At 41.7% G+C, this 27,414-nt stretch overlaps 2 protein-coding genes across 4 annotated transcripts; both read right to left on the reverse strand.

The window, feature by feature from the left end:
• Positions 1 to 460: 460 nt before the first annotated feature.
• LOC112263723 (guanine nucleotide-binding protein G(o) subunit alpha) lies at positions 461 to 13,627 on the reverse strand. Its single transcript, XM_042321077.1, has 8 exons — positions 13,183 to 13,627; positions 12,978 to 13,020; positions 5,796 to 5,937; positions 5,347 to 5,507; positions 4,555 to 4,683; positions 4,303 to 4,432; positions 4,055 to 4,208; positions 461 to 3,887 (listed from the first exon to the last, which is right to left on the reverse strand). The coding sequence occupies exons 1-8, from the start codon at positions 13,298 to 13,300 to the stop codon at positions 3,700 to 3,702; spliced, it is 1,065 nt and encodes a 354-aa protein (XP_042177011.1). The 5' UTR covers positions 13,301 to 13,627; the 3' UTR covers positions 461 to 3,699.
• A 1,920-nt stretch (positions 13,628 to 15,547) lies between these two features.
• Positions 15,548 to 26,897, reverse strand: LOC112263724 (tumor necrosis factor receptor type 1-associated DEATH domain protein). 3 transcript variants are annotated; one of them, XM_042321079.1, is made up of 7 exons: positions 26,805 to 26,856; positions 19,872 to 19,928; positions 18,169 to 18,259; positions 17,719 to 17,869; positions 17,055 to 17,335; positions 16,725 to 16,872; positions 15,548 to 16,296 (listed from the first exon to the last, which is right to left on the reverse strand). In XM_042321079.1, exons 3-7 carry the CDS (start codon positions 18,187 to 18,189, stop codon positions 15,968 to 15,970), a joined length of 930 nt encoding a protein of 309 aa, XP_042177013.1. In that variant the 5' UTR covers positions 18,190 to 18,259; positions 19,872 to 19,928; positions 26,805 to 26,856; the 3' UTR covers positions 15,548 to 15,967. The 3 variants fall into 3 exon arrangements, with proteins under 3 accessions (XP_042177013.1, XP_024296035.1, XP_042177012.1); XM_024440267.2 differs by lacking the exon at positions 19,872 to 19,928 and having other exon boundaries at positions 15,548 to 16,266; positions 26,805 to 26,897; XM_042321078.1 differs by lacking the exon at positions 19,872 to 19,928 and having other exon boundaries at positions 26,805 to 26,897.
• Positions 26,898 to 27,414: the final 517 nt, after the last annotated feature.

Below are 27,414 nucleotides of genomic sequence, written 5' to 3' on the forward strand. Positions count from 1 at the left end.
CATACATATGTAGATGGCTATGTAGAAGTCTTGGGGCTAGATTCAATGCGATCTGCCCTTTTTGGCCATGCACCCTTTAAAGGCAATGTTTTCGTGGAGACCGCATTCACGATAAATGCTGCACACATCGGCTCAATCTGAAATTATCTTTAAATGTCAATGGCGCTATAATGCAGATCTGATTGAATCTAGGCCTTATGCTCTCATGAGGCATATAAGACCTGTTTTCAGTCTGAAATCTACCCCTGGACACTTCTGGTAGATCTGAGAGGATTAGACATGTAGGCAGTATGGAGGAAAGTCCACCGATCCAACCATAAGAGTCAATGGAGCTATTACCATATTGCACCCATCCGATCATTTCAGATCAATGAGAATATGAGAAGAGCTTGGGGGTTGATTTCAAACAAAGCACTGGGAGAAAGACAGACGTGAAAAAGATACTCAATATGGCCGTGGGAATAGTTAGGAAAAGTGTGGCTTTAATGTAAACACAACATTCGATTGGCTCAGCACAAACATTCCACATGAGAGAGCAACCAATAATCTACGGAGGAGGAAGGGGTGCAGAACAAAAGCATTCACAGTAAAAAAAAGAAATCTGGTATAATCATATATATACAGTACGGTGTTTAAGGTGAAAATGGAAAGGGGGATTGAGAGAAATGAGGAACGACACGTGATAGAGGGAGTATAGAGGGATAGGATGCATCTTCAGGTGCACAGGTGAATGAGTGGAGAGCAGTACTTTTCCTCTGTGAAAATAGAGAACGTGACAGCCGGGGATTGACTGTGGCCTGCTCAGGGTTAAGAGGTCAGGGGGTAGGGGTTAGGGTTAACCCAAACTCCCCACTGAGAGACTGCTGCTGAATTCCAACTCTACCCCAGCCCCTGCCGCTTGGACATGTCTGTAGATCTAAAATCGATTGTGTGTGTGTGTTTATATTTATATATATATACAAGCAATGTGGCAAAAATACCACCCACTCTATCAGAAGAGAAGGTGACGCAATTACCATATTACCTAACCCATTCATGTCCATATTAACAAATGTGGCACTGAACAAATTCTCTTTGGTGTAAATGCATTACATTTGGTGATAACATAGTTAGTACAAGTGTCTAGACATGCCAAATTGACATTTTAAGATTGGCATTATCTATCATACCTCCAAAGTTGGGATTTTGAGACAATAAAAATCATTAAAAGGACTTCAGCATATGTATTTTGAAATACAATTCAGAATGATATAGTTTAAAAGCATAAAGTATTGTTCTGTGACCTGTTTAAGCCCAAATATGCCAAATAGATGATTCAACTCGTTTGTGAACTACAGCCGTTTCTGTATCGTACTATATTTAGTCTTTGGACACATGGGGTTACTGTATTTTACACATTACACGAATCATGTCATGTGAATACATGTTCAAATGATCAGATCTTAATCACTTTTGGTATATAGATTGTCCAGACCAATATAAATATGAAAACAATATTGAAAGAAATCCACTCCCTCTCTCACACAGACACCTCTAGAGTACATGCAATATTTCCAAATCCAATGGAGACTGCAGAGAGAAACATTTTACAACTGGTGTGCATTGATGTCTGTGGTGTGTATACACACACGTGTGCTTGTGAGAGAGGGAGAGAAAGAAAGAGGGAGAATGCTGTAGTAGCAGGACTCACTCGCCATTGACTTACATTGGATTTGCTTATGCTGTATAATATACTCTAGGAGTGTATGTGGATTTCTTTAGATATTGTTTTTATATATATTGGTCAAAACAATTATTAAAATTTGAACATGTTCTGAGAATCAGATAAAAAATCTCATAAAATGAATTTGCTTGTGCGATAGAGAGGGTGTGGAATTCTTTAGATATTGTTTTTATATTTATATATTGGTCCAGACAATCTATATAGCAAAAATGATTAAGATGTGAACATGTTTAAGATCTGAGAAAGAGGGACAATGCTGTAAAATCACTCACTCTCCAGTCTCTATTGACTTGCATTTGATGGGCTTATACTGCATGCACTCTAGGGGTGTGTGTGTGTGGATTTCTTTAGGTATTGTTTAAACGCTTTGGCCGATTTGTCCATCAGTAAACTCAGAGAACATGTGTACTGTAGAATATTATACATTTCTGTTATGGACATGAAAAGGTTAAACCAATCAAATCCTTTCAAATCTACAGGAATTCCTAGAGGGGGTAGTATGGATGGATTTGGAATTCAGCATGCTTGCTCACAAGGGTCATCCTGAGCTAAGCACTGTGTGGCTTATCTAATCTACAAATTACCTCAACTTCCAAATAATTGAGCATATTCATGTTTTATTACATAAAGAGCACCCAGGAAGACCCTTTTGAACAAGCAGAGAGACTGGTCAGTGGTCTGTGGCTGTCCTCTCCTAAAACTACAAATCTGTAAGGACTAGTGAGTGAAAACAACACGGTGGAAACCTATCCAGTCCTTTCATCTCAGTGATAAGTGATAAGTGAGAGGAGACCAGGAGACAACCATATGATACATCACTGACCAGTGGACTTGAGTGTGCAAGTCTAAAATGATAACCTATTCCCCATATTATGTACTACTTTATGTACTACTTTTGAAGAACTACTTTTGAAGAAGTAGTACACTACATGGGAGGTGACATTTGAGACGGTCCATCAGAGCAGCTCTAGACCCTCTGAGACAGAGACAGGAAGTGGTGTTCCACCGGTCTGACAGGACAGGAAATAAATATGTGGCACGGGATTCTAGGAGGTAGGAGGAAGCATGGAGGGCAAGAGGTTGAAATAAAATCCATAGATAATTTGATGATAATAAAGCGTTTGTGTCCCTTCAATTGCATTATATTGTAAAGATAGTGTGAAAGTGATCAATGATCTCTAATTCTATTCCCCTATCTGTCATGCTCAGAAGGTTGGCACTGATATCACACTTTCCCGACACAGATATATCATTGGCTGACAGGCATTTCATCACACTGCAGGAGGCCAATGGCAGAGCCTGCCACACAAACAGAACCCCCCTTCTGGATGTTTAAAAGAGATAGGAATAAAACAGAGCAGAAGGAGCTCATGTAGAGCAGCCCTGTGTGAGTCCAACAGAGAGGGGGGTTCTATCCAACGCTGTACAGAACCCCAGCCACCAGTACCGCCTCTATTACATCATCACCTAGAGCACAACATCACCTCTGCAAACGGAGCACCAAGGGGTACATTCATTGTGGCTCAATGTTCTGGATGTTGCAGATAGAGATGTAATGTATAGAACTGACACAAATCTCTATCACAAGGAAAAGAGGACCTTCTCCGCTCTATGCATAACATTTCTATCTAATTTGTTGCGAAACATGGCACGAAAACAGAATATACCCCTTGGACCTCCCCTTTTCTGATTTACATCTTACAGTTGTTCACACAATCAACAAAACATGAAAGACATTCAATAGGAAACACATGTTGATAACAAATAAACAAAAGAGGGGTGGTGGAATTCTGAAATTAAAAAAAGGAATAGAGGAACAGAACATGGCAAAGAATCCGTCGTGGTGTCTGGCGGCAGCTCTTTGGGTCCCTTTGGACGTGTAGATTTACATAATTATGCCTTTTAATATCATCAAAATTATTATTATTATTAACCACCTCACACCCTCCAATGCAACCTCTGTGCAGGGCTAGGCCTCAGTATAAGCCACACCCCCTCAGGTTGTTGGCGATGATGATGTCAGTGACTGCGTCAAACACTACCTGGATGTTTCCTGTGTCAGTGGCACAGGTCAGGTGACAGTAGATCTCCTTGTTGGGCGAACGGCTCTTACTCTCAAATTGCACCTGAATGTATGCGGTAGCATCATCATAAGTGTTAGCACCTATGGGGAAATTGGGAGGAAAGGTGGGTGAGGGCGAGAGAGAGGAGAAAGAAGAGTAGGAGAGGAAGAGAGATACAGCGCCAGAGAGTGAGAGAGACTTACGACCATCTGTTTTGCATGTGTGTCTGTCTAAGTTTGTGTATATGCGGACTATAGGGAAGTCTTACCTGTATATTCAGGGAAACAGATACTCAGTGGTGACTTCTTAATCTTCTCCTCGAACAGATCCTTCTTGTTGAGGAAGAGGATGATGGAGGTGTCGATGAAGAACTTGTTGTTACAGATAGAGTCGAAGAGCATGAGGGACTCGTGCATGCGATTCTACAGAAAATACCAAATAAGACAGATGAGATGCATGTTTGAGAATATGTGTGGTGTGTTTGTGAGTAGTACGAAGTGTGTGTGAAGTACTTACAGTTGTTTCGTCCTCATGCAGAACCTGATCATAGCCACTTAACGCCACACAGAAGATAATGGCCGTCACATCCTCAAAGCAGTGGATCCACTTCTTTCTCTCTGACCTCTGACCTCCAACATCAAACAGCCTGAAAGAAACATAAGAGTTATAAATGTGTCATAACATACACCACAAATATGCTACAAACAAATATACTGGACTGGGAGAGGAACTGTATGTGTAAACCTATGTGTGTGTGGTGTGTCTAACCTAAAGTGCAGGTTTTTGAAGGTGAAATGGGTCTCCACGATCCCAGTGGTCTTGACTCGGGTTCTCAGGATGTCCTGCTCGGTGGGCTGGTAGTCAGCAGCACCAATACGGTCTAAACTGTCCAGGTAGCTAATGAGAGAAAGAAGGAAGGAGAGGGGAAATGGAAACAGGAGGGAGGAGGGGGAAGCGAAGGAGGGGAGGGGAGGGGAGGGGAGGGGAGGGGAGGGGAGGGGAGGGAGGGGAGGGGAGGGGAGGGGAGGGGAGGGGAGGGGAGGTAGAGCATCAGTAATACACTCTTAGAAAAAAAGGTGCCATCTAGAACCTAAATGGGTTCTTTGGTTGTCCTCATAGGAAAACCCTTTAAAGAACCCTTTTTGGTTGCAGGTAAAACCCTTTTGGTTCCAAGTAGAATCCTTTCCACAGAGGGCTCTACATGGAACCCAAAAGGGTTCTATCTGGAACCAAAAAGGGTTGTATCTAGAACCAAAAAGGGTTCTACTATGCGGAAAGAGGAAGAGCCCTTTTGGAACCCTTTTTTCTAAGAGTGTAGAGCTACAAAAATACAGTGCGAAGACTAACCTTTGCACTGTAAAGACTAACCAACGCAGTCACTTCAAAGACTAACCTTTGCACTGTGTTACTGTTCAAGAACAGGCAGCTAATGTACTTAAATTCCAATATGTTATGTAACTGGAACTTTCTCACAAATCTTCCATTGATTCAATGCATGAATTATGCTTAATTTAAAGTTTCATGCATTCCGATATGCTTGGTCCCTTAGTGTGTACTCACTAGGCAGCGGAGTCATTGAGCTGGTACTCCCTGGCCCTGTTGAAACACTCCTGGGTCCCGGCATCGGCCCACAGACGCTTCATAGCTGTCAGCAGCTCTGCTGAGTAGGGCTCTGTGTCCTCCATACGAGTGACCACATCACACACCAGCTTAGCATCCGCCTGGACACACACATACATAAGATATTATGTACAAAAGATAGGACTATGCATCACCACACACACGCACGCACGCACGCACACACACATACACAAACAAAAACACATGCATAGATTTATTAAGACACATATGAGGTGAAGACTGTATAGCTAAATTCCTGGATGTCTACCACCATACCCCACTGGAAACATTAAGGTCTCTTTGCAGTGCACCTTGAAGTAAGGTTTTGAAAGGGCCATTGGTTGTACACTATGGATGAATCCTACTCTGTGCAGGGTGCATGTACCCACCTTTCTGTCCTTGTCTGCGTACTCGATGCCCAGAGAGTCCATAGCTCGGAGGACGGCAGCCAAACTCTGGATGGTGTTGCTGTAGACCACAGGCTTATACTGCTTCACATCATCCCCAGAAAAGCCATCCTCATGGATAATCCTGCATACACACACACACATCAGAACACATACAAAATAACACACACACACACACGTACGTAGGCTAAGTGTGCGTGCATGAGCGCACACACACAAACATTCACACTTCAGTGAATCCACATTTCAGCAGACGCTTTAGTGTATGTGCATCTGTATGCGCGTGCATGTGACCAAGAACAGGGTTGTCTCTGAGCGTCAAGCAGTGCCTGCTCCTTTGCACACACCCAAATACACGCAGCACATCAATGGCTGCCACCCACCTTCTCTTTTCTTCTCTCTTTCACACACAAACACTCACTCACACCTCAGCAGCATCAACCGCAGCCAATATAGCCACTTTAGGTTTCACATTTGTAATGACAAAGGTGGTCTGTACATTTAAACCACTCAACAACATTGAAGTGAAACGTTCTGATATTGAGGATCAGATTATAAATCCATTACACTAGCCTAGTCTGGAATACACTTCAGCAGTTGGGGCGGCAGGTAGCCTAGAATGACAGATAAAAATCTGTCATTCTGCCCCTGAACAAGGCAGATAACCCACTGTTCCCAGGCCATCATTGTAAATAAGAATTTGTTCTTAACTGACTTGCCTAGTTAAATAAATAAGTATACCAGTGACTTCAAAAGGTGCATAATCCATAGGTATGAAGATCTTATTCTTACAAAGTAAAGTGGTTCACACATTATGGAACACATTTTTAAAACGACTTCTCAGACAGAGTTCAGTCTGTCAAATCGGAGGGCCTGTTGTCCGGTCCTCTGGCAGTCTCTATGGGGGTACCACAGGGTTCAATTCTTGGGCCGACTCTTTTCTCTGTATACATCAATGATGTCGCTCTTGCTGCGGGTGATTCCCAGATCCACCTCTATGCAGACGACACCATTCTGTATAGATCTGGCCCTTCTTTGGACACTGTGTTAACTAACCTCTAAACGAGCTTCAATGCCATACAACACTCCTTCCGTGGCCTCCAATTGCTCTTAAACACTAGTAAAACCAAATGCATGCTCTTCAACCGTTGTCTGCCCGCATCCGCCCGACTAGCATCACTACTCTGGACGGTTCTGACTTAGAATATGTGGACAACTACAAATACCTAAGTGTCTGGCTAGACTGTAAACTTTCCTTCCAGACTCATATTAAAAATCTCCAATCCAAAATTAAATCTAGAATCGGCTTCCTATTTCGCAACAAAGCCACATTCACTCACGTCGCAAAACATACCCTCGTAAAACTGACTATCCTACAGATCCTCGACATCGGTGATGTCATTTACAAAATAACTTCCAATACTCTACTCAGCAAACTGGATGTAGTCTATCACAGTGCCATCCGTTTTGTAACCAAAGCCCCTTATACCACCCACCACTGCGACCTGTATGCTCTAGTCGGCTGGCCCTCGCTACATACAGTGGGGCAAAAAAGTATTTAGTCAGCCATCAATTGTGCAAGTTCTCCCACTTAAAAAGATGAGAGAGGCCTGTAATTTTCATCATAGGTACACTTCAACTATGACAGACAAAATGAGAAAAAAAAATCCAGAAAATCACATTGTAGGATTTTTTATGAATTTATTTGCAAATTATGATGGAAAATAAGTATTTGATCAACAACAAATGTTTATCTCAATACTTTGTTATATACCCTTTGTTGGCAATAACGGAGGTCAAACGTTTTCTGTAAGTCTTCACAATGTTTTCACACACTGTTGCTGGTATTTTGGCCCATTCCTCCATGCAGATCTCCTCTAGAGCAGTGATGTTTTGGGGCTGTTGCTGGGCAACACGGACTTTCAACTCCCTCCAAAGATTTTCTATGGGGTTGAGATCTGGAGACTGGCTAGGCCACTCCATGACCTTGAAATGCTTCTTACGAAGCCACTCCTTCGTTGCCCGGGCGGTGTGTTTGGGATCATTGTCATGCTGAAAGACCCAGCCACGTTTCATCTTCAATGTCCTTGCTGATGGAAGGAGGTTTTCACTCAAAATCTCACGATACATGGCCCCATTCATTCTTTCCTTTACACGGATCAGTCGTCCTGGTCCCTTTGCAGAAACACAGCCCCAAAGCATGATGTTTCCACCCCCATGCTTCACAGTAGGTATGACGTTCTTTGATGCAACTCAGCATTCTTTGTCCTCCAAACACGACGAGTTGAGTTTTTACCAAAAAGTTCTAATTTGGTTTCATCTGACCATATGACATTCTCCCAATCTTCTTCTAGATCATCCAAATGCTCTCTAGCAAACTTCAGATGGGTCTGGACATGTACTGGCTTAAGCAGGGGGACACGTCTGGCACTGCAGGATTTGAGTCCATGGCGGCGTAGTGTGTTACTGATGGTAGGCTTTGTTACTTTGGTCCCAGCTCTCTGCAGGTCATTCACTAGGTCCCCCACGTGGTTCTGGGATTTTTGCTCACTGTTCTTGTGATCATTTTGACCCCACGGGGTAAGATCTTGCGTGGAGCCCCAGATCGAAGGAGATTATCAGTGGTCTTGTATGTCTTCCATTTCCTAATAATTGCTCCCACAGTTGATTTCTTCAAACCAAGCTGCTTACCTATTGCAGATTCAGTCTTCCCAGCCTGGTGCAGGTCTACAATTTTGTTTCTGGTGTCCTTTGGCAGCTCTTTGGTCTTGGCCATAGTGGAGTTTGGAGTGTGACTGTTTGAGGTTGTGGACAGGTGTCTTTTATAGTGATAACAAGTTCAAACAGGTGCCATTAATACAAGTAACGAGTGAAGGACAGAGGAGCCTCTTAAAGAAGAAGTTACAGGTCTGTGAGAGCCAGAAATCTTGCTTGTTTGTAGGTGACCAAATACTTATTTTTCACTATAATTTGCAAATAAATTCATTCAAAATCCTACAATGTGATTTTCTGGATTTTTTTTCTAATTTTGTCTGTCATAGTTGAAGTGTACCTATGATGAAAATTACAGGCCTCTCTCATCTTTTTAAGTGGGAGAACTTGCACAATTGGTGGCTGACTAAATACTTTTTTGCCCCATTGTATTCGTCACCAGACCCACTGGCTCCAGGTCATCTATAAGTCTATGCTAGGTAAAGCTCCGCCCTATCTCAGCTCACTGGTCATGATAACAACACCCACCCATAGCACGCGCTCCAGCAGTTATATCTCACTAGTCATCCCCAAAGCCAACACCTCCTTTGGCCGCCTTTCCTTCCAGTTCTCTGCTGCCAATGACTGGAACGATTTGCAAAAATAGCTGAAGCTGGAGACTTATATTTCCCTCACTAACTTTAAACTACCTGAGCAGCTAACCGATCGCTGCAGCTGTACATAGCCCATCTGTAAATAGCCCACCCAATCTACCTACCTCATCCCCATATTGTTTTTATTTACTTTTCTGCTCTTTTGCACAACAGTATGTCTACTCACACATCATCATCTGCTCATCTATCACTCCAGTGTTAATTTGCTAAATTGTAATTACTCCGCTACTATGGCCTATTTATTGCCTTACCTCCTCACGCCATTTGCACACATTTTATATAGACTTTCTTTTTTTTCTATTGTGTTATTGACTGTACGCTTGTTTATTCCATGTGTAACTCTGTGTTGTTGTTTGTGTCGCACTGCTTTGGTTTATCTTGGCCAGGTCGCAGTTGTAAATGAGAACTTGTTCTCAACTAGCCTACCTGGTTAAATAAAGATGAAATAAAGAAATCTCTTAGATTTTTTTTTTCACAGATGTTCAAGATGCATAGCCTTCCTCAGTATGTGCCTTTCTTAATGTGTGTGTACCACTTTGCTAGTCTGTACTAGTACACTATGATCAAGTTCTATTAAAACATACTTGCTATTTAATAATTAAGGTGTTGGTTTTTAATAATACAGATTGCTGTATACCATTATCAATTCACCTTGCTACATACAAACACAAACACACACACACACCTTTTTTCTAATTTGGCACAAAGAAACAAGAGTCCATGATTAACTTGGTCAAAGAAAATGGCCCCGATTGGCCTATAGATGACGCTGTTATAAGCAGTCTCACTTAAACTCTCATATCCGCCGCCCGTTTGACACAGACACTTGAAAATTTGCATGTAAATGTCTTTCCGCAAGCTGAACAAATTTGCCACAATGACCCATAAGGTCCTTCAGGATAGATTTTCCTCCATCTTGGAAATTTGTGTTTCCTTAGTTTGAGAAAACTTAAGGGATTGGTTAAGTAATGGCTGAGTTATTGTTAAATCCACTTCACAATGGCCTATAAGTTTGAAACATTAACATGATGAACCATGTTAAGTCTGGCATTGATATCATTAAAAATAATTAACAATTCACTATGTAACGCTAATGCTTAAAATAATCACAAAAAAAATATTATTCTCATGGACTAAAAGTCAGATTCACTCCAAATACGGTCTTTGGACTCATCACAATAGTCCCTAACGAGTTTGACAAAATAACATTGATGAATTCAAAGATGGCCACATGTAGATGCATATTAGCACATAGGCTAAAATTCTAAAATATGCTAAAAATACTTCAAACATCTTCTACTTATGAACCATAGGACCAAATGACACCAAATTTGGAATGTAGCCCATAGTACTTGCCTTAACTTAGTTTAAGAAAAAATCCAAAGATGGCTGAGTTATTGACAAATCAAGAATCTGTTTTTATTTGTGTATTTAAACCAAAGTAAATCCACTCTGATTTTGTGTCCTTTCTGTCATCCTGAGAACCCCGTTCATTGCTGGTCGCGGCTATACTACATCCCATAAAATTAGTGGATTCAGCTATTTCATTGCTGACAGGTGTATAAAATCGAACACACAGCCATGCAATCTCCATAGACAAACATTGGCAATAGATTGGCCCGTAATGAAGAGCTCAGTGACTTTCTACGGGGCACCGTCATAGGATGACAGCTTTCCAACAAGTCAGTTGCGTCAAATTTCCTCTGCCCTGCTAGAGCTGCCCTGGTCAACTGTAAGTGCTGTTATTGTGAAGTGGCAAGGTCTAGGAGCAACAACGGCTCAGCAGCGAAGTGGTAGGCCACACAACCTCACAGAATGGGACCGCCGAGTGCTGAAGCACGTAAAGCGTAAAAATCGTCTGTCCTTGGTTGCAACACTCACTACTGAGTACCAAACTGCCTCTGGAAGCAACGTCAGCACAATAACTGTTTGATGGGAGCTACATGAAATTGGTTTTCATGGCCGAGTAGCCGCACATAAGCCTAAGATCACCATGTGCAATGCCAAGTGTTGGCTGGAGTGGTGTAAAGCTCACCGCCATTGGACTTTGGAGCAGTGATAAAGTGTTCTCTGGAGAGATGTATCACTCTTCACCATTTGGTAGTCCGAAGGACGACTCTGGGTTTGGAGGATGCCAGTATAACGCTACCTGCCCCAATGCAGAGTGCCAACTGTAAAGTTTGGTGGATGAAGAGTAATGGTCTGGGAATGATTTTCATGGTTTGGGCTAGGCCCCTTAATACCAGTGAAGGGAAATATTAATGCTACAGCATACAATGACATTCTAGACAATTCTGTGGTTCCAACTTTGTGGCAACAGTTTGGGGAAGGTATTTTCATGTTTTAGTGTGCACAAAGCTAGGTCTATACATAAATGGTTTGTTGAGATCAGTGTGGAAGAACTTGACTGGCCTGCACAGACCCCTGACCTCAACCCCATCGAACACCTTTGGGATGAATTGGAATGCTGACTGCGAGCCAGGCCTAATCGCCCAACATCAGTGCCCAACCTCACTAATGCTCTTGTGGCTGAATGGAAGCAAGTCCCCACAGCAATGTTCCAACATTTAGTGGAAAGCCTTCCCAGAAAAGTGGAGGCTGTTATAGCAGCAAAGGGGGGACCAACTCCATATAATGCCGATGATTTATTTTTGAATGACATATTTATTATTATTATTACACACCTTTGTAAAACATGATAGGGTATCTCATGGGGTTTATTGTGTCAATGAAATTCTAGCAAATAAACATATGGATGTAAGCACATCCAGACACACACCATTATCAATATACATACATACACAACTACACAAATGCACACCCATGTGTACACACACAAGGAGCCAATGCTATCTCTGTCTTGGATCAGTTTTTCCTGTTCCGATCCTGGCATTATATAATATAACCAATGTAACATATGTAGTTCACAACAGAAGCCTCTCCCGAGCGATGCTTTTGGGTAACTGTCTGTACCGCTAGGGAGAACCCCCAGGATAATTAAATATGGAGAGAGTGCTAGAATGGAAGGAAACAGAGTGGAGTAGAGGGAGTAGTGTGTGTGTGATGGAAAAAGCAGGGTGTGTGTGGGGCAGATGAGTGTGTGCTGAGGTACAGTGAATGTACTGAACCCAACATTTTTGAAATTGTGGATTTTTGAGAGGATGTCTGCATAGCAACAGAGGTGTTTAATTATGTGCATGAAAATATTATATAATGTGCTTTTCCTGCTGGGCCCTGGATACAGAGGTCTTCTTTAAAGAAGAAATCTAGTAACAGGGTTTAGAAAAAGAACAGTGATTTAGATGAGAGAGTGGTTTAGACGAGAAGGGGAAAGGTTTACATGTGGTTTTAGATGCCATATTTTCTGAGTAAATCCGCTTTATAGGCAAAGTACTCTCTGCGATATCAGGCACTTAAAGCCAGTAAGATTAAACCAGAGATATTTGCTAATGGAACTGTAGTGTAGTGACCTCACTAATACACACATATTGGATGCACAAAAACACACACACACAGTCACAAACACCGATGTATTCGCCATGCCTCTTTATCGATAGATGCATGAAAAACCTCTGGGTAAATTTCAGCACCATGTCAGTGGACAGCACCCCGGCGGCCTGCTACTGACCGTGAGCACCGCCTCCGATTACCGTCTACAGGAGGTGCTCGAATCACCGGCAAAGGTACGGCCTCTGAGGAAACATGGCGGAGCTAGCGGCTCAGCCTCACTATGGGCAGGGGAGGCGCAATCTCAGGCCTCGTCAAAGACGCCTGTTTCAGAAAAAAAAGAAACACTTACTTCATTTGTTTGACGATGGTGCTTTTGCCCGATTCTCCTCCCCCTAAAGGGAATAGAGAGCAGAGTGAGAGTCGGTTGTCTTTAGGGGGACATGACATCAGGACCACGGAGAGCGCCTGCCGCCCCGGCCCGGCTCTCTGCAATCGACATCAACATCAACCGAACCGTGCAGAACGGGCAGCCCCCGTTATAAACGTTGTCTTACCAAGCAGTAGCAGTTTCACTTCCTTTGCGGCAGTGACTCCATCATCCTTCAGGTTTTTTTCGATGGCTTTGCTCCTGTCCAGAGCAGCGCGCTCCTCAGCGCTGAGTGTACATCCCATGTCTAGAGTCGAATGAACAATCCCTTCTCCTCTATTCCGCCCTGTCCCTCGCCGACTCAATATGTGTGTTTGTCTCTCTCTCTCGCTCGTTCAGTCTGCTACAGCATGAGGCCCGGATTGAGGGCAAATAAAGCCGGGTCAGAACAGGGTTTTTTCTCCGTCCCTCTTGGAGCGGGGGTGGGGTCGTTGTGTTCGAGCCTCGGGGCTGGGGGTCTCTATAGGGCGGCACTGATGACAGCGAGCGCGAGCGATCTCATCGTTCAATCTCTTCACAATAACCGACGGAGAGAGGAGGGAAGGGAAGGCAGTGTGCGCGAGACTCACCTAGCGCAGACAATCTCGTTGACGTCAGAGCAAAGGCAGGCGCTAATCGTCAGATGCGACCACATTCAAACGGGGATTTTAAAAACACATTTTGCTTCGTGGAATAATTTCGCTGAATATACAATGCATAATGGACCTTTTTATTACATAAAAGGCGTGGTCTCGCACGATACTGGAAGTGGGCTATTCTTGTCTTCCGTGTCCTTATAAATAAAATGTATAATCCACTAGGAGTGGGTAAACATCGGCCTATAACTTTAGCCTTTTTACATTTGACATTTTAGTCATTCAGCAGACACTCTTATCCAGAGCGATTTACAGGAGCAATTAGAGTTAAGGGCCTTGCTCATGTAATGTCAACAGCAACAATAGGCTACACAATGTAGTACAACACAATATCATTACATTTCAATTGTATTAATTATTAATCTAGCAATTGCTTTTATCCTGTGTGTGTGTTATGTTGCTTACATATATGTATTGATGAGTGTGTGTGCGTGTGTTTATGTCTGTAGTGCAGTATGTGTAAAAGTGAATGTGTGTGTATCTTTGTGTGTCTCTGTGTCTGTTTCTCTCTGTACATGTGTGTGTAACTCTATGTGTGTATGTGTGTGCACATTAAAAACCTCCAATCCACATGTGGAAAGAGTGGAGTGGTAAGGTGTGAGGGTTTTACAATGGACTATACTGACACCAAAAGCCTGAATTACCAGTTAAACCTACAGCCTTACAATGCAAGAGGACATTCTCAAAAATATTGGGACAGTGACATGTTTAGCCTATAGCACTTCAATGACTAAACTGCATTCAAACTGGATTTTTCCCCCTCATTTTGTCTGTAATAGTTGAAGTGTACCTATGATGAAAATTACAGGCCTCTCTCATCTTTTTAAGTGGGAGAACTTGCACAATTGGTGGCTGACTAAATACTTTTTTGCCCCACTGTATTTGTGCCTCAGTAACTTTCTCAGTCATCATTATTCACAATTTACTACACACTATGTGTTTATGCACAAATAGTTGCACACACACGCACAGAGAGACAGACACAGTGACATACACACATTAACTTTTACAAATACTGCACTGCAGACAAATACACACACACACACACAAGCAACATAACACACACAAATCCATCCAACAATTTTGTAAAGTCACAAGCTTGATGTAATCATTGCGTGCTAGGAATATGGGACCTATACTAAACTTTTGACTACTTTAATACACATAAGTGAATTTGTCTCAATAATTTTGGTCCCCTAAATAGGGGGGACTACAGTATGTACAAAAAGTGCTATAATTTCTAAACGGTTCACTCGATATGATGAAAATACCCTCAAATTAAAGCTGACAGTGTGCACTTTAACCTTATAGTCATTGTATAATTTCAAATCCATCCAAAGTGCTGGAGAACAGAGCTAAAACAACACAAAATGTTGCACAGTGTGTGTGTGGGCTCGTATTACTATCCGCATGGCTACCAAAAATCCCCAAAAGTCCCCACAAGGATAGCAAAACAAGGAAAATTCTCCCTTGAGAGATATCTCCCAGGTCCCCACAAGGACAAAGGCTGTTTTAAACTTTGGGGTTAGGTTTAAGGTTACAATTGGGGTTAGGATTTAGGGTTAGGTTTAGGGCTTAGGGAAAAAAGGATTTTGAATGGAAATACATTTTAGGTCACCACAAGGATAGTAAAACATTTGCTGTGTGTGTGTGCACATTTTTTAGATACTGCCCATTTCCCAAAGTTGACACATATTTTTTACCTGGGTGGTATTTCCATAGACTGTAGGGCATTTCAGAAAGCAGGATCAACGGGTTTGCTAAATATTCTACGTAATCCATAGTAAAAAGTTTTATCGGGATCTTGGATTGTGGAAATGAAATGCAACTCTCGACATGAATGAAAGCAATGGGCAATTTGTTTTTAAAAATCCAACACTTTATTTGGATTTCGGAACAAATATTCCCCAAACCCATTGCAATAACTAATGGTTATTGGTAGAATGATCAAATACATCAAGGGTCCAGTCTGTGGTGGAGAAAGGGGGTTGGGTTTATAGCGGAAAAAGAAAAGGCCCGCAGTGATTTCAGTTTGCTCTCCAACCAGAGACAACAATGAAGTGACATAGCAATTATGAGAACTATTGGTTTTGTAACACAATACAATTTTACTCAAATAAAAAAAAACATACAATCAAGCTCACAGACACAAAACTCACACAGAAAAGACATGTGGTAGCACACAAGCAATGCCACCCACACGTTACCACTTTTTCACAAAGACACACACACACATACAGACCAACACACACCCCCCAGACAGTGTGACAGACAGCGTCACTCCCGGGGCTGGCTGTCCAAAATGTTCTCAGCCAGGCTGGTGAGTTTGCTGTCTTCCAGTGCTCTGACCAGCCGGCCCAGCCGTGCCGCCCTCCCCTCCGCCTGGATGAAGCGGCTCAACAGCTGATAGGCCTGCTCGTACAGCCCCTCCCTCTCATACTCGTAGGCCAGGTTGTCTATGGCCGGCCCCTTCAGCGCACAGCAGTTCTTGCCCAAGGCCCGCCCCACTTTCCTCCAGTCCCGCCCAACGCCGTTGGAGAATCGCTGCAGGTCTCCTGCCGCCAGTATGCGGTCCTCTGATAGGTCAGGAGACAGAGTGGGAGGGGCTGTTAGAGACATGTATCGAGAGTCTATATATGTTTCTGCATGTAAGACGTGATGTAAGTAAGTAAAATACAGCAGCAATCTTCCAGCTACTGGCCCTCCTCTCTTACCTCTAGGCTACCCTGCCGTCCCGGGTGTAGTAGATGACCCATAATGAGTGTCCTCTATACCAGAGATTGGGCAAGCTATAATGGTTCTCTTCCTCAAAGGACCACTTAGATTAAAACCAGCACTTGAGCGGACTAAAAGTGTCATCAAACTATTTGAGGCACAGGTCAATAACCTTCCCTAGACCAGTGGTGGTCTACTGACCGAGAGGTGAGAAACACTGTTCTATGCCAGTGTATGAATGTAGAGAACCCTGGGGACAGCTCCCTGCTGAACCCCCTCTGAAGATAAGAAGCAACCATGGAAGTCGGAGACAACTCACCAAACACCCTCTTCTGGAACAGGAAACAGTTGCTGGGCACGGGGGGCTCTTCCTGTGAGAGGGTGGGTGGGTGGGGGATGTGACCCAAGGCCTGGCTCTGCAGCTGCTGGTCCAGCTCAGCAATCTCATCATCCCTTAGGCGCCCCGGCTGACAGGAAGTGACATCAACATTTAGAACACCTCATAGTGAGTCATAAGGCATAAGGCACAGCAGAGCACCTGTTAGGTATACACTATAGATTGCTGAAGTATTGCTTGTGATCTGTTGATCATATATTACCAGTAACAACACCACTATTTATGGATTATAACCGGTATATAGTATAATACCTGTGACTGGTGGATGTGTTGCAGACAGAGCTCCAGGTCGTCCAGACAAAAGTCCAAAGTGTGCGTCCCGGCTTTGAGCTGGGTTTCCAAGGCAAGCTCCTGTGGGCCGTGGAGGAGGCGGCAGGCGTGCTGGGAGAGGGACTGTTGTACGGCACCGGAGCCATAGCTCTGCAGGAACCTGCGGCACGCCGCCACATCCTCAAACTTCACCTCTACACCCAGCAGAGGATCTGCATCATGCAGCTTCAGGATCTCGTACCCCTCCAGCCCCCCAGCTGAGTCTGGGACACAGTCCATGTAAGGTCAAAGGTTAGAGGTAACCATAGCAAATCACTGGCACAATAGTAATATTACTGTGACCATAAAATAAATATAACCTGACTGTGTCTCCCTCCACTACTCTGGACCAGGCAGAGCTCTGAGCTCAACCGTGTTATGACTTCCTAAAAGATCTACTAGCGTTTATCTGACAGCAGTTTTTCATAAGCTTTTAACTATATTCATCCCTCAGTAGATAAGCAGGTCACACTGCAACACCAGCCCTTTTTCACTCCCCATGACCACCAAGCTAAGCCTTTCTTTCTATCAATAATACATCTGCCTCACCCAATGCTCAGCATGCTCCCTACGCTAGCTGGAGACCGGATGGCCTGATGTGGCTCACCTGTGAGTGTCAGCTTGAGGACTTTGAAGACGCTGAACTTGCCCTGCTGGTCTTTGTAGAGAGAGAGCAGGTTCACTGCGGGACAGGAGTGCAGGAAGAGAACCGCACATCCTGTCCACGGGCCATCCTCTACACTCAGTGTCACCATTTTCTAAAATATCAGATTAAAGTTCATAATGCCTCTGCTCTGTATACTACTAGTCAGACATTATGCTGAATTTTGTACAGCACAGGAGCATGTACTTATAGCTATATTCTTACATACACAGTACACACACACTCCCCACTTGACATTATCACACGCATGCGCACTAACAGAAACAGACATGCACGTTGTCCTATAAATAGTTAATGGGAACTGTCTCTGTCTCTGCCTCATTCCCTTTTCTCTCTCATACATATCACAGCTCCTCTCTCCTGCCTCTCTCCTCGCAACTAAACATACATTACCTTTTCATCCATTATGTCCATTGTTTGGGCATTCCCGTCATCTGACCTCAGCTGTCACAAGCTTCTTCTGTGTTTCCTTCAAGCCTCCTTCCTGCAGAGATAGAGCAGATATATTGCTCAGACAATCAAAAGTCTGAGTTCAAAGGCTAATACACATCAATCAAATCCCTCCTGGTATTAAAAAGAGTCAGGATCCAGATGCAGTCACAATACCATTTTTTTTACATTTGAATTTTACCTTTATTTAACTAGGCAAGTCAGTTAAGAACAAATTCTTATTTTCAATGACAGCCTAGGAACAGTGGGTTAACTGCCTGTTCAGGAGCAGAACAACAGATTTGTACCTTGTCAGCTCGGTGATTTGAACTTGCAACCTTCCGGTTACTAGTCCAATGCTCTAACCACTAGGCTACCCTACCCTGCCACCCCAATGCAACCCCTCACTTCATATTATCTCACTCCACTATTCTTATTTTACCCCATCTTATCTCCCCTATATGTCATTACATTAATTTACTATTTAATGTCCCTTTACTACCCAGGGGCATTTCTAGGTATTGGAGACATTAGGAACTTAGCCTAAAGCCAGTAGGGGGGTCCGGGGGCATTCTCCCCCGTAAAAAAACGTAAGGAATTTCAACAGCTAAATGCATTAATTTGGTGCAATTTGAGATTAATATTGAGAGATTAGAACATTGAGAGAATATATTTTTTTTCAAGTAACTTCCACCTTCCCACCTGCCACAGGGTCTCTCTACTCTGGAACACACACATCTACAGTGTATTTCCAAAAACCACTGAGCCAAAACTGATTAAAGTCCCACTGTCACGTTGGTATGAATAATTTGGGAGACAGGCGCAGGAATGCTTAATACGTTTTTTTTTTATTACACTCAAATTATAACGTGCCGTGTAAAGACATGGGGACAAAGACCAAACAAACACTATACAAAACACAGGGTAGAAACCCCCCAAAAAGAGCGAGGAATACCTTGAATAGATAACATAAGCGCACAATGATTAACACACAGAATGAGACCCGTAATTATGTGCGCAATTCACAATGGCACGAAAGTCAAAACACACAGCACAGGTACTCACACGAACCAACTGACATTGTAACAATAATTGTCAGGAGACTTGTAAACCAAGGGCACACTTATACAATTACTAACCACTGGGAATAGGGGGCAGGTGTGCGTAATGAAAGTTCCGGAGGAATCCGTGACACCCAAAGTACCCAACCACCCTCTCACACACACACACACTAATATTTTAATAGTAATTTCACAGGATTTTCACCTTACATTTTTTGTAAGCCATGTTTTATTTTTTCACTGTCTGTATTTCACTTCTTATAATTTGTGAAAATAAATTAAACAAATTATATTCTATTGAGCAGCTTGAAGTGATACAGTCTACTGTGTGCTCAATCCACCTGCCCTCTTCTGTTACTTTCTATGTGTCTTGTCTGTTGCTGTCTGTGTCTTGTCTGTTACCATCTCCTTTGTCTATCCTCTTCAGTTTATGGCTTGTTCTGTTCTTCTGGTGTCTCTCCATCCTATCCTATTCTTCTGTTGCTGTCTCTGTCTTGTTTAGTGTGTTTCTTTAATTTTGCAATCCAAAATGGTCAAGGGGATACTGGGGTAGCTTAACTTGTTTTGGGCCTGTGACCGGATCACTTAAATCATCCTCTTTCCTACCATTTGCTCCTGGCTGCTGCTGTTCTAATTGCTCCACTGACCTCCTCCTTGGCTTATCTGAAAGGTAGCAAGGGGCAGCATGTCATTAGTTCGTTTTGAAGGGCAACTGCACTTCCTGATTTGACCTTGTTTGGTTTTGGGGTGTGGTTTGATGTGGGTGTCTCGTGTGCATGTTCACAGGTGGGAAGAATTAGCCAAATTATATTGGCAATTATCTTCAGCCTGCTGGTGTGTGTTCTGACTTTGGATAGCCTATCTCCGAGGCTAGTTATGGCCAGGAAATAAATTACACAATGTAAATGAGCCAATATTTTCATGCTGCACACCTTTTAGTTCTCATGAAATGCTTTTAACTTTTGTATTTGAATTTCTACAATTCATAGTCATTGAAGTCATTGAAATTTGGACCTATTGGAGCTATTGGAATATTAATATATTGTCCCATGTACATTGTGTAATTTACAGAGGGTCTCTAACTAGCCTCATAGGGATATCCAAAGTCAAACTAAATTTACCACAGGCATTACGCAGCTGCACTCCAAATTGATTATTACTTGTGTCCTACCAGCTGTGGGCAGGATTGAAACAAACCCAACCTTCATTTACATTTTGATGCGGTCACAACCACAAGTCTCACAAAACTCAGTTTTGGACAAGACTGACTTCATGACCAAAATCATCATATTTACACTTTGTAGTTAATTTTGACAGTAGAATACATGTTTCATATCTTTTTAGATGGCAGATTCATATTTAAAGTTATTTTAAAGTTATGACCCGGGCAACTGTAAAGAAAAATGATTCTGCATAACAGCGCAAGACAACTCCAAACATGACAGATAAGAAACTACATAGCCCCTAGGCCAGGGATGGGCAACTCCAGAGGACTGGAGTGGTGTCACACTTTCGCCCCATCCCAGGCAAACACAGCTGATTAAACTAATTGCATTCTAAACTGAAGATCATGATTAGTTGATTATTGGAGTCAGGTTTTTTTGCTGAGGCAAAAGAATTACACCAATCAGGCCTCCAAGGTTAACTCTGCTGCTGCTTTGACTTTCTGGCTGTTCTGCCCTCTCCACCTGCTCGCTTTTTTTGCCACTCTTTTGGAAGAAGTTCCGAATATCCAGACTCTGACTGAATGACATGCGTTTTCATAAGTAATGACATTGACATCTAACCAGTGCTGCAGGGGTGAGGGAGGGGTCAAAGGACATGAGCAGTCCACTGCATTGTGAAATCTCAACCACTCCAGGGGCTTCTTGCAGTGCCTAGAGCAGTATATTGTATTGTTTATTTTTGTAGTAAAAATGTGTAGTGATATGTGTTTATAGAAACTTAAATCAGACTGAAATGTGAAAAACAATGTTGCCCTAACCCCTATCTCTGGATAGACTTCTTTCAATATGACTTGGGTCTGGTTTAGGGTCAAGTAAATGCTTGATGTGCTAGACCTGGGAGAGGGATAAATAAAGGGAAAACAGTATCTGAGCTAGATTATGCAGTCTGTGATACAGTCTGGAATCGAACCAGGGTCTGTAGTGACACCTCTAGCACTGAGACGCAGTGCCCTAGACCGCTGTGCCACTCGGGAGCCCAAAATAATACATATAGAAATCTATCTAACGTGTCCATAATAGCCTACAATTCAGGGTTTCAAATTTGGCCTGCGGGTGATTTTATTTGGCCCAAGTTTTCTGAGTAAAGAAAAATATATATCTTTTTAAATTGCTGCCTATTGGGGAACATAAAATACTGTAAAATCCCCATGAAATCAGCTCAAAGTGTTTACATTTAGGAAATCTGTTCCCATGTATTCCCACGCATAAATAGAGGCACATACAGTGCCTTCAGAAAGTATTCATACCCCTTGACTTATTCCACATTTTGTTTCGTTACAGCCTAATTTAAAAAACGATTTAAAAAACTGTTCTTAACCATCTACACACAATACCCCACAACGACAAAGTGAAAACATGTTAAGACATTTTAGTACATTTATTGAAAATGAAATACAGAAATATCATATTTACATAAGTATTCACACCCCTGAGTCAATACATTAGAATCTCCTTTGGCAGCAATTACAGCTGTGAGTCTTTCTGGGTAAGTCTCTAAGAGTTTTTCACACCTGGATTGTACAGTATTTGCACATTATTTATTTTTTTAATTCTTCAAGCTCTGTCAAGTTGGTTGTTGATCACAGCCCTTTTCAAGTCCTGCCATAGATTTTCCATCCGATTTAAGTCAAAACTGTAACTAGGCCACTCAGGAACATTCACTGTCATCTTGGTAAGCTAATCCAGTGTATATTTAGTTTTTAGGTTATTGTCCTGCTGAAAGGTGAATTTGTCTCCCAGTGTCTGTTGGAAAACAGACAACCAGATTTTCCTCTAGGATTTTGCCTTTGCTTAGCTCCATTATGTTTCTTTTTATCCTAAAAAAAACTCCCTAGTCCTTGACGGTGACAAGCATACCCATAATACGATGCAGTCACCAACACGCTTGAAGATATGAAGAGTGGTATGCATGTTTTGGATATTTTGTATTCTATACAGGCTTCCTTCTTCTCACTCTGTCATTTAGGCTAGTATTGTGGAGTGACTAAAATGTTGTTGATCCATCCTCAGTTTTCTCCTATCACAGCCATTAAACTGTGTAACTCTTTGAAAGTCACCATTGTGGCCTCATGGTGAAATCCCTGAGCAGTTTCCTTCCTCTACGGCAACAGAGTTAGGAAGGACGCCTGTATCTTTGTAGTGACTGGGTATATTGATACACAATCCACAGTGTAATTAATAACTTCACCATGCTCAAAGGGATATTCAATGTCTGCATTTTTCATTTGTACCCATCTACCATCCAATAGGTGCCCTTTGCGAGGCATTGGAGAAGCTCCCTGGCCTTTGTGGTTGAATCCACGTTTGAAATTCCGAGGGACCTTACAGATAATTGTACAGTGCCTTCAGAAAGTATTCAGACCCCTTGACTTTTTCCACATTTTGTTACGTTACAGCCTTATTCTAAAAAATTATTGTTGTCTTGGCTGTGTGCTTAGGGTCGTTGTCCTGTTGAAAAATTAACCTTTACCCCCAGTCTGAGGTCCTGAGTTCTCTGGAGCAGGTTTTCATCAAGGATCTCTCTGTACTTTGCTCCGTTCATATTTTCCTCAATCCTGAGTCCCTGCCGCTGAAAAACATCCCCACAGCATGATGCTGCCACAGGGATGGTGCCATTCAGGCCAAATAGTTAAATCTTTTATCAGACCAGAGAATCTTCTTTCTCATGGTCTGATAGTTATTTGGTTCCTCTTGGCAAACTCCAAGCGGGCTATCATGTGTATTTTTACTGAGGAGTGGATTCCGTCTGGCCACTACCATAAAGGCCTGACTGGTGGAGTGCTGCAGAGATGGGAGAACCTTCCAGAAGGACAACCATCTCCACAGCAGAACTCTGGAGCTCTGTCAGAGAAACTATCGAATTCTTGGTCACCTCCTTGTCCAAGGCCCTTCTCCCCTAATTGCTCAGTTTGGCCGGGCGGCTAGCTCTAGGAAGAGTCATGATGGTACCAAACTTCTTCCATTTAAGAATGATGGAGGCCACTGTGTTCTTGGGGGCCTTCAATGCTGCAGAAATATTTTGGTATCCTTCCTCAGATCTGTGCCTCGACACAATCCTGTCTCAAAGCTCTAAGGACAATTCCTTTGACCTCGTAGCTTGGTTTTTGCTCTGACATGCACTGTCAACAGTGGGACCTTATATAGACTGGTGTGTGCCTTTCCAAATCATGTCCAATCAATTGAATTTACCACAGGTGAACTCCAATCAAGTTGTACAAACATCAAGGATGATCAATGGAAACAGGATGCACCTGAGCTCAATTTCAAGTCTCATAGTAAAGGGTCTGAATACTAGTGTAAATAAGGTATTTCTGTTTTTAAAATATCTACAAACCTGTTTTCACTTTGTCATTATGTGGTGTTGTGTGTATATTGCTGAATAAAGTATAATATTTCATCAATTTTAGAATAAGGCTGTAACGTAACAAAATGTGGAAAAAGTCAAGGGGTCTGAATACTTTCCGAATGCACCATATGTGTGGGGTACAGAGATGAGGTAGTCATTCAAAAATCATGTTAAATTATTATTGCACACAGAGCGCATCCATGCAACGTATTATGTGACTTGTTAAGCACATTTTTACTCTTAAACTTATTAAAGCTTGCCATAACAAAAGGGGTTGAATACACAAAATCAAAATTGAATCAGTTTTGAATTCATGCTGTAACACAACAAAATGTGGAATAAATCAAGGGGTGTGAATACTTTCTGAAGGCACTGTATGTGATCGTTTCTCAATGTAATTAAGGTTTGAAATTATTCTGTTTTTGTCAAATACTATATATGTTTGGAATTCTTGATGTCAATTTGCAGTGTACAAATGATTTAGAACTGTGTTACGGCCCTCCGACCATCCGCTCAAAGAAAAATCAGTTCACAGCTGAATGTAATTGGGGACCCCTGGCCTACATGTAATCATAAGCCATCATTACATTCATAGACCGGTAGTGTCATACATTATTAAAACTGAAAGTGTACTGGATTAATTCACCAGATGTAGCCTAGAATACCATAGAGTGTATGAGGATTATGTCATCATCAAGAGTTTATTAATGCAACATTTAACATCCACCACTGCAGCGTCAAAGACTAAAATCATCCTGAAAAAGTGCCAACCAAAGGATTCCCTGGACATTGGGTCAATTCAGTGAATGCCATTCTTTTGATTGGGATGAAAACGAGAATCAGTCTACAAGGCACAGAGTGCCAAACAAGTAGAATTGGTCGGTTTCATTTTTTGTAGTGAATACTTATATTGTACAGTCTATAGATAGCAATAGTAATGATTCATTGGGCAATGCTTACAGGAAAATTGAGTTTTTGTAGGGTTTATCGATAAACGCTGAAAATAAGGCCTGTGGTAAACACAGGCTTAGACGATCTTATACGTTTTGTTCTATGAAATAATCTTCATCAGCTAAAATCCCTTTTTGTGAATTTTGAAGCATTTACATTATAATAAACACATATATTCATAAAGATCATGTTAACTGACTTATTTTCTCATAGAATAAAATATATAAGATCTCTTAAGCCTGTGTTACCTCAGACCCTATTTTTGGTGTTTATCCCAAATCAAATTCTTTCTCCATTCATTTTCCCCATAGGAATGGCTGAATGAACCAGAGGTAATGCATTTCTGGTTTTTAGGACGACAAACTGGTGAGCTCTATGCTGGGTTAGACTAAGCATTTAAATATACACCAGATGACTGACAGGGGGCGCTCTTTTGAAGCTACAAATATTTTGGAATATTTTAGAATGCATTTATTTGTTTTTGCCACATTAACTCTATTACAGACACCTTAATGCATACGTGTGAATCATATTATGTGAGCTAAGCATACAAATAAAACATCTAAATATATAAAAACATCTTCCTTAAAGTATAATATTTTGAAATAACTAATATGTCACTGTCCCCACTACAACAAAATACTTAAAATAGATGTAATTTTGTCCTTGAAAGATTTAAATGAAATACTGAAGAATTCTATTAATTCCTATGGAACTGCTGCTTTCTGAAGAGTGCCAACATGGTGTCAAAGTCTCTCATTGGCCAAAACATAGCATCAGCCAACCAGGGTTTATTTATATACATCATTGGGTTAGACTACTGGGCCTACAAGACAGGTGGCACTGTGGGGTGTGCAGTCCTGTGAAAACGCGAGGCCCGTACATGATGACAGTCATTTCATTACATTCTCTCCTGCTATGAGGCAAGAATATGACACAACAGACTGGTCTCATACACTAGACGTAACATAGTAAATGTAAATCCAGGTCACTCAAATTAGTATGATATGTTACGTTTGGTATAGTGAAAGAGATGGAGACCCGCAAACTGTCTAAAAAAAGGAATGAATCCAAAAGTGAGGCTTGAATGTAAAATAAGGGTTGTTTATTAGAACATCATGATTCCCAAATAAGTGAAGGTATGTTTACACTGAGAATGGCCTAAGGCCAAAACTTTTGTGTTTTGTTTTCACTTTTCATTTATGTACTTTCTTGCACTATGAATAACATCACCCAGGCAAAAACGAAAGGAGGGTGGTTGGTCAGGGTGGATGGGTGAGCATATAATGCGAAAGTGTTTGAATGTCATCACTGACAACTTTATCATTTTAGCTAATTAGTAACTTATCCTAACCTTAACACTTTTAGCGAACCCTTCTCCTAACACTTTAACCTAACTCCCAACCTTAACCCCTAGAGCTAGCTAAAGTTAACATTAGCCACAAAAAAATGAATTTGTTGTGTAACATATCAAATGTTTTGGAAATATGCATAACATATTATATTAATCGCAATAAGTAACATAAGGTTCAAATTGCAATTCGTAATATGTCATATGAATAGTAATTTGTAACATATCATACAAAATAGATGGACATCCACAAATTAATACTTCCCATGCTAAATGAATGAAATGTCTAGCATTTCCGTACAAACACATTTACGTACAGAATAATACGAAATGCTCTGAGACCACGTTGGACACAGTGCGGTTCAGACTTTTAGGAAACTAGAAAAGTACTTAATAGTAAATTAAGCTGCACCAAACACCGCCTATTGACCTTCAATAATAAATTAAAAAATACTGCTGAAGTTTTAATCATACAGTCAAGTTGTTACAAAACAGTAGCCTAATTAAACAATAGAAAGGAATCATAGCAACTTGAGAACATTTTCTTTCACGATTGACTAGTACTGTTATGCATTTGTCTACTGTCATTTGTGTCATTAACTGTTGTATAGGCTATAATTTCGTTTTGGGTTTAAAGTAAAATCATAACTGTTTTGTTAACTTACCTTTAAAGAAAAAACGTCGTAAGGACGGCAACGCGTCCTGACCACAGGAACACACAGACACATTCATAACTTCCCGACAGGTGATTGGCTACAGGGAAACCTGGGGGCACTGTGATTGGTGAGAAAGAACAGGCCGTTTCCCTATTGGTTAGAATCACGGATCTTTACGGGAAGGAAGTAGTTGACTGTTTTGTTGGTTGATTGGATGGAAATAATTGTCGAACTGATCCTTTACTGCTTTAGCCATTTGCTTGCAACTGTGTAGCTAACGACAATGTTGAAATTATATCATTGCATGTACTCACTGAACATGACACTGAAGGCAAAATGAATCGACTGAGAAGCAACATACCAAATAACAGGTTATTTTGTTTAGGCCTATATAGATATAGGTACCGTTATTTTATGTTTTTGGAAGCAGGGCCATGTGTGATGTTATTAATTTGCCCGGTTTATATGTTGTTAACATGTACAATCCTTCCTCGAAGTATTCACTGCGCCATTTGAATGTAAGGGGGGTTCCTTACGTGCACATCCACATTGTCAGACTAAGGTAGGCCACATTTAACAAGGAAATACCTCTGTTACAGACTGAAACTATGGCAACTGC

This window comes from Oncorhynchus tshawytscha, linkage group LG04 (assembly GCF_018296145.1).
Source record: "Oncorhynchus tshawytscha isolate Ot180627B linkage group LG04, Otsh_v2.0, whole genome shotgun sequence".
Taxonomy (NCBI): Eukaryota; Metazoa; Chordata; class Actinopteri; order Salmoniformes; family Salmonidae; genus Oncorhynchus; species Oncorhynchus tshawytscha.

Coding starts and splice junctions, on each gene's coding strand:
- LOC112263723 (XM_042321077.1), bottom strand. CDS start 13,300: ATGGGATGTACACTCAGCGCTGAGGAGCGCGCTGCTCTGGACAGGAGC. Junction 13,021..13,182: donor AGTGAAACTGCTACTGCTTG/GTAAGACAACGT, acceptor TATTCCCTTTAG/GGGGAGGAGAATCGGGCAAA. Junction 5,508..5,795: donor ACGCAGACAAGGACAGAAAG/GTGGGTACATGC, acceptor GTGTGTGTCCAG/GCGGATGCTAAGCTGGTGTG.
- LOC112263724 (XM_042321078.1), bottom strand. CDS start 18,189: ATGGACATAATGGATGAAAAG. Junction 16,873..17,054: donor AACACATCCACCAGTCACAG/GTATTATACTAT, acceptor ACTTCCTGTCAG/CCGGGGCGCCTAAGGGATGA. Junction 16,297..16,724: donor GTTCCAGAAGAGGGTGTTTG/GTGAGTTGTCTC, acceptor TGTCTCTAACAG/CCCCTCCCACTCTGTCTCCT.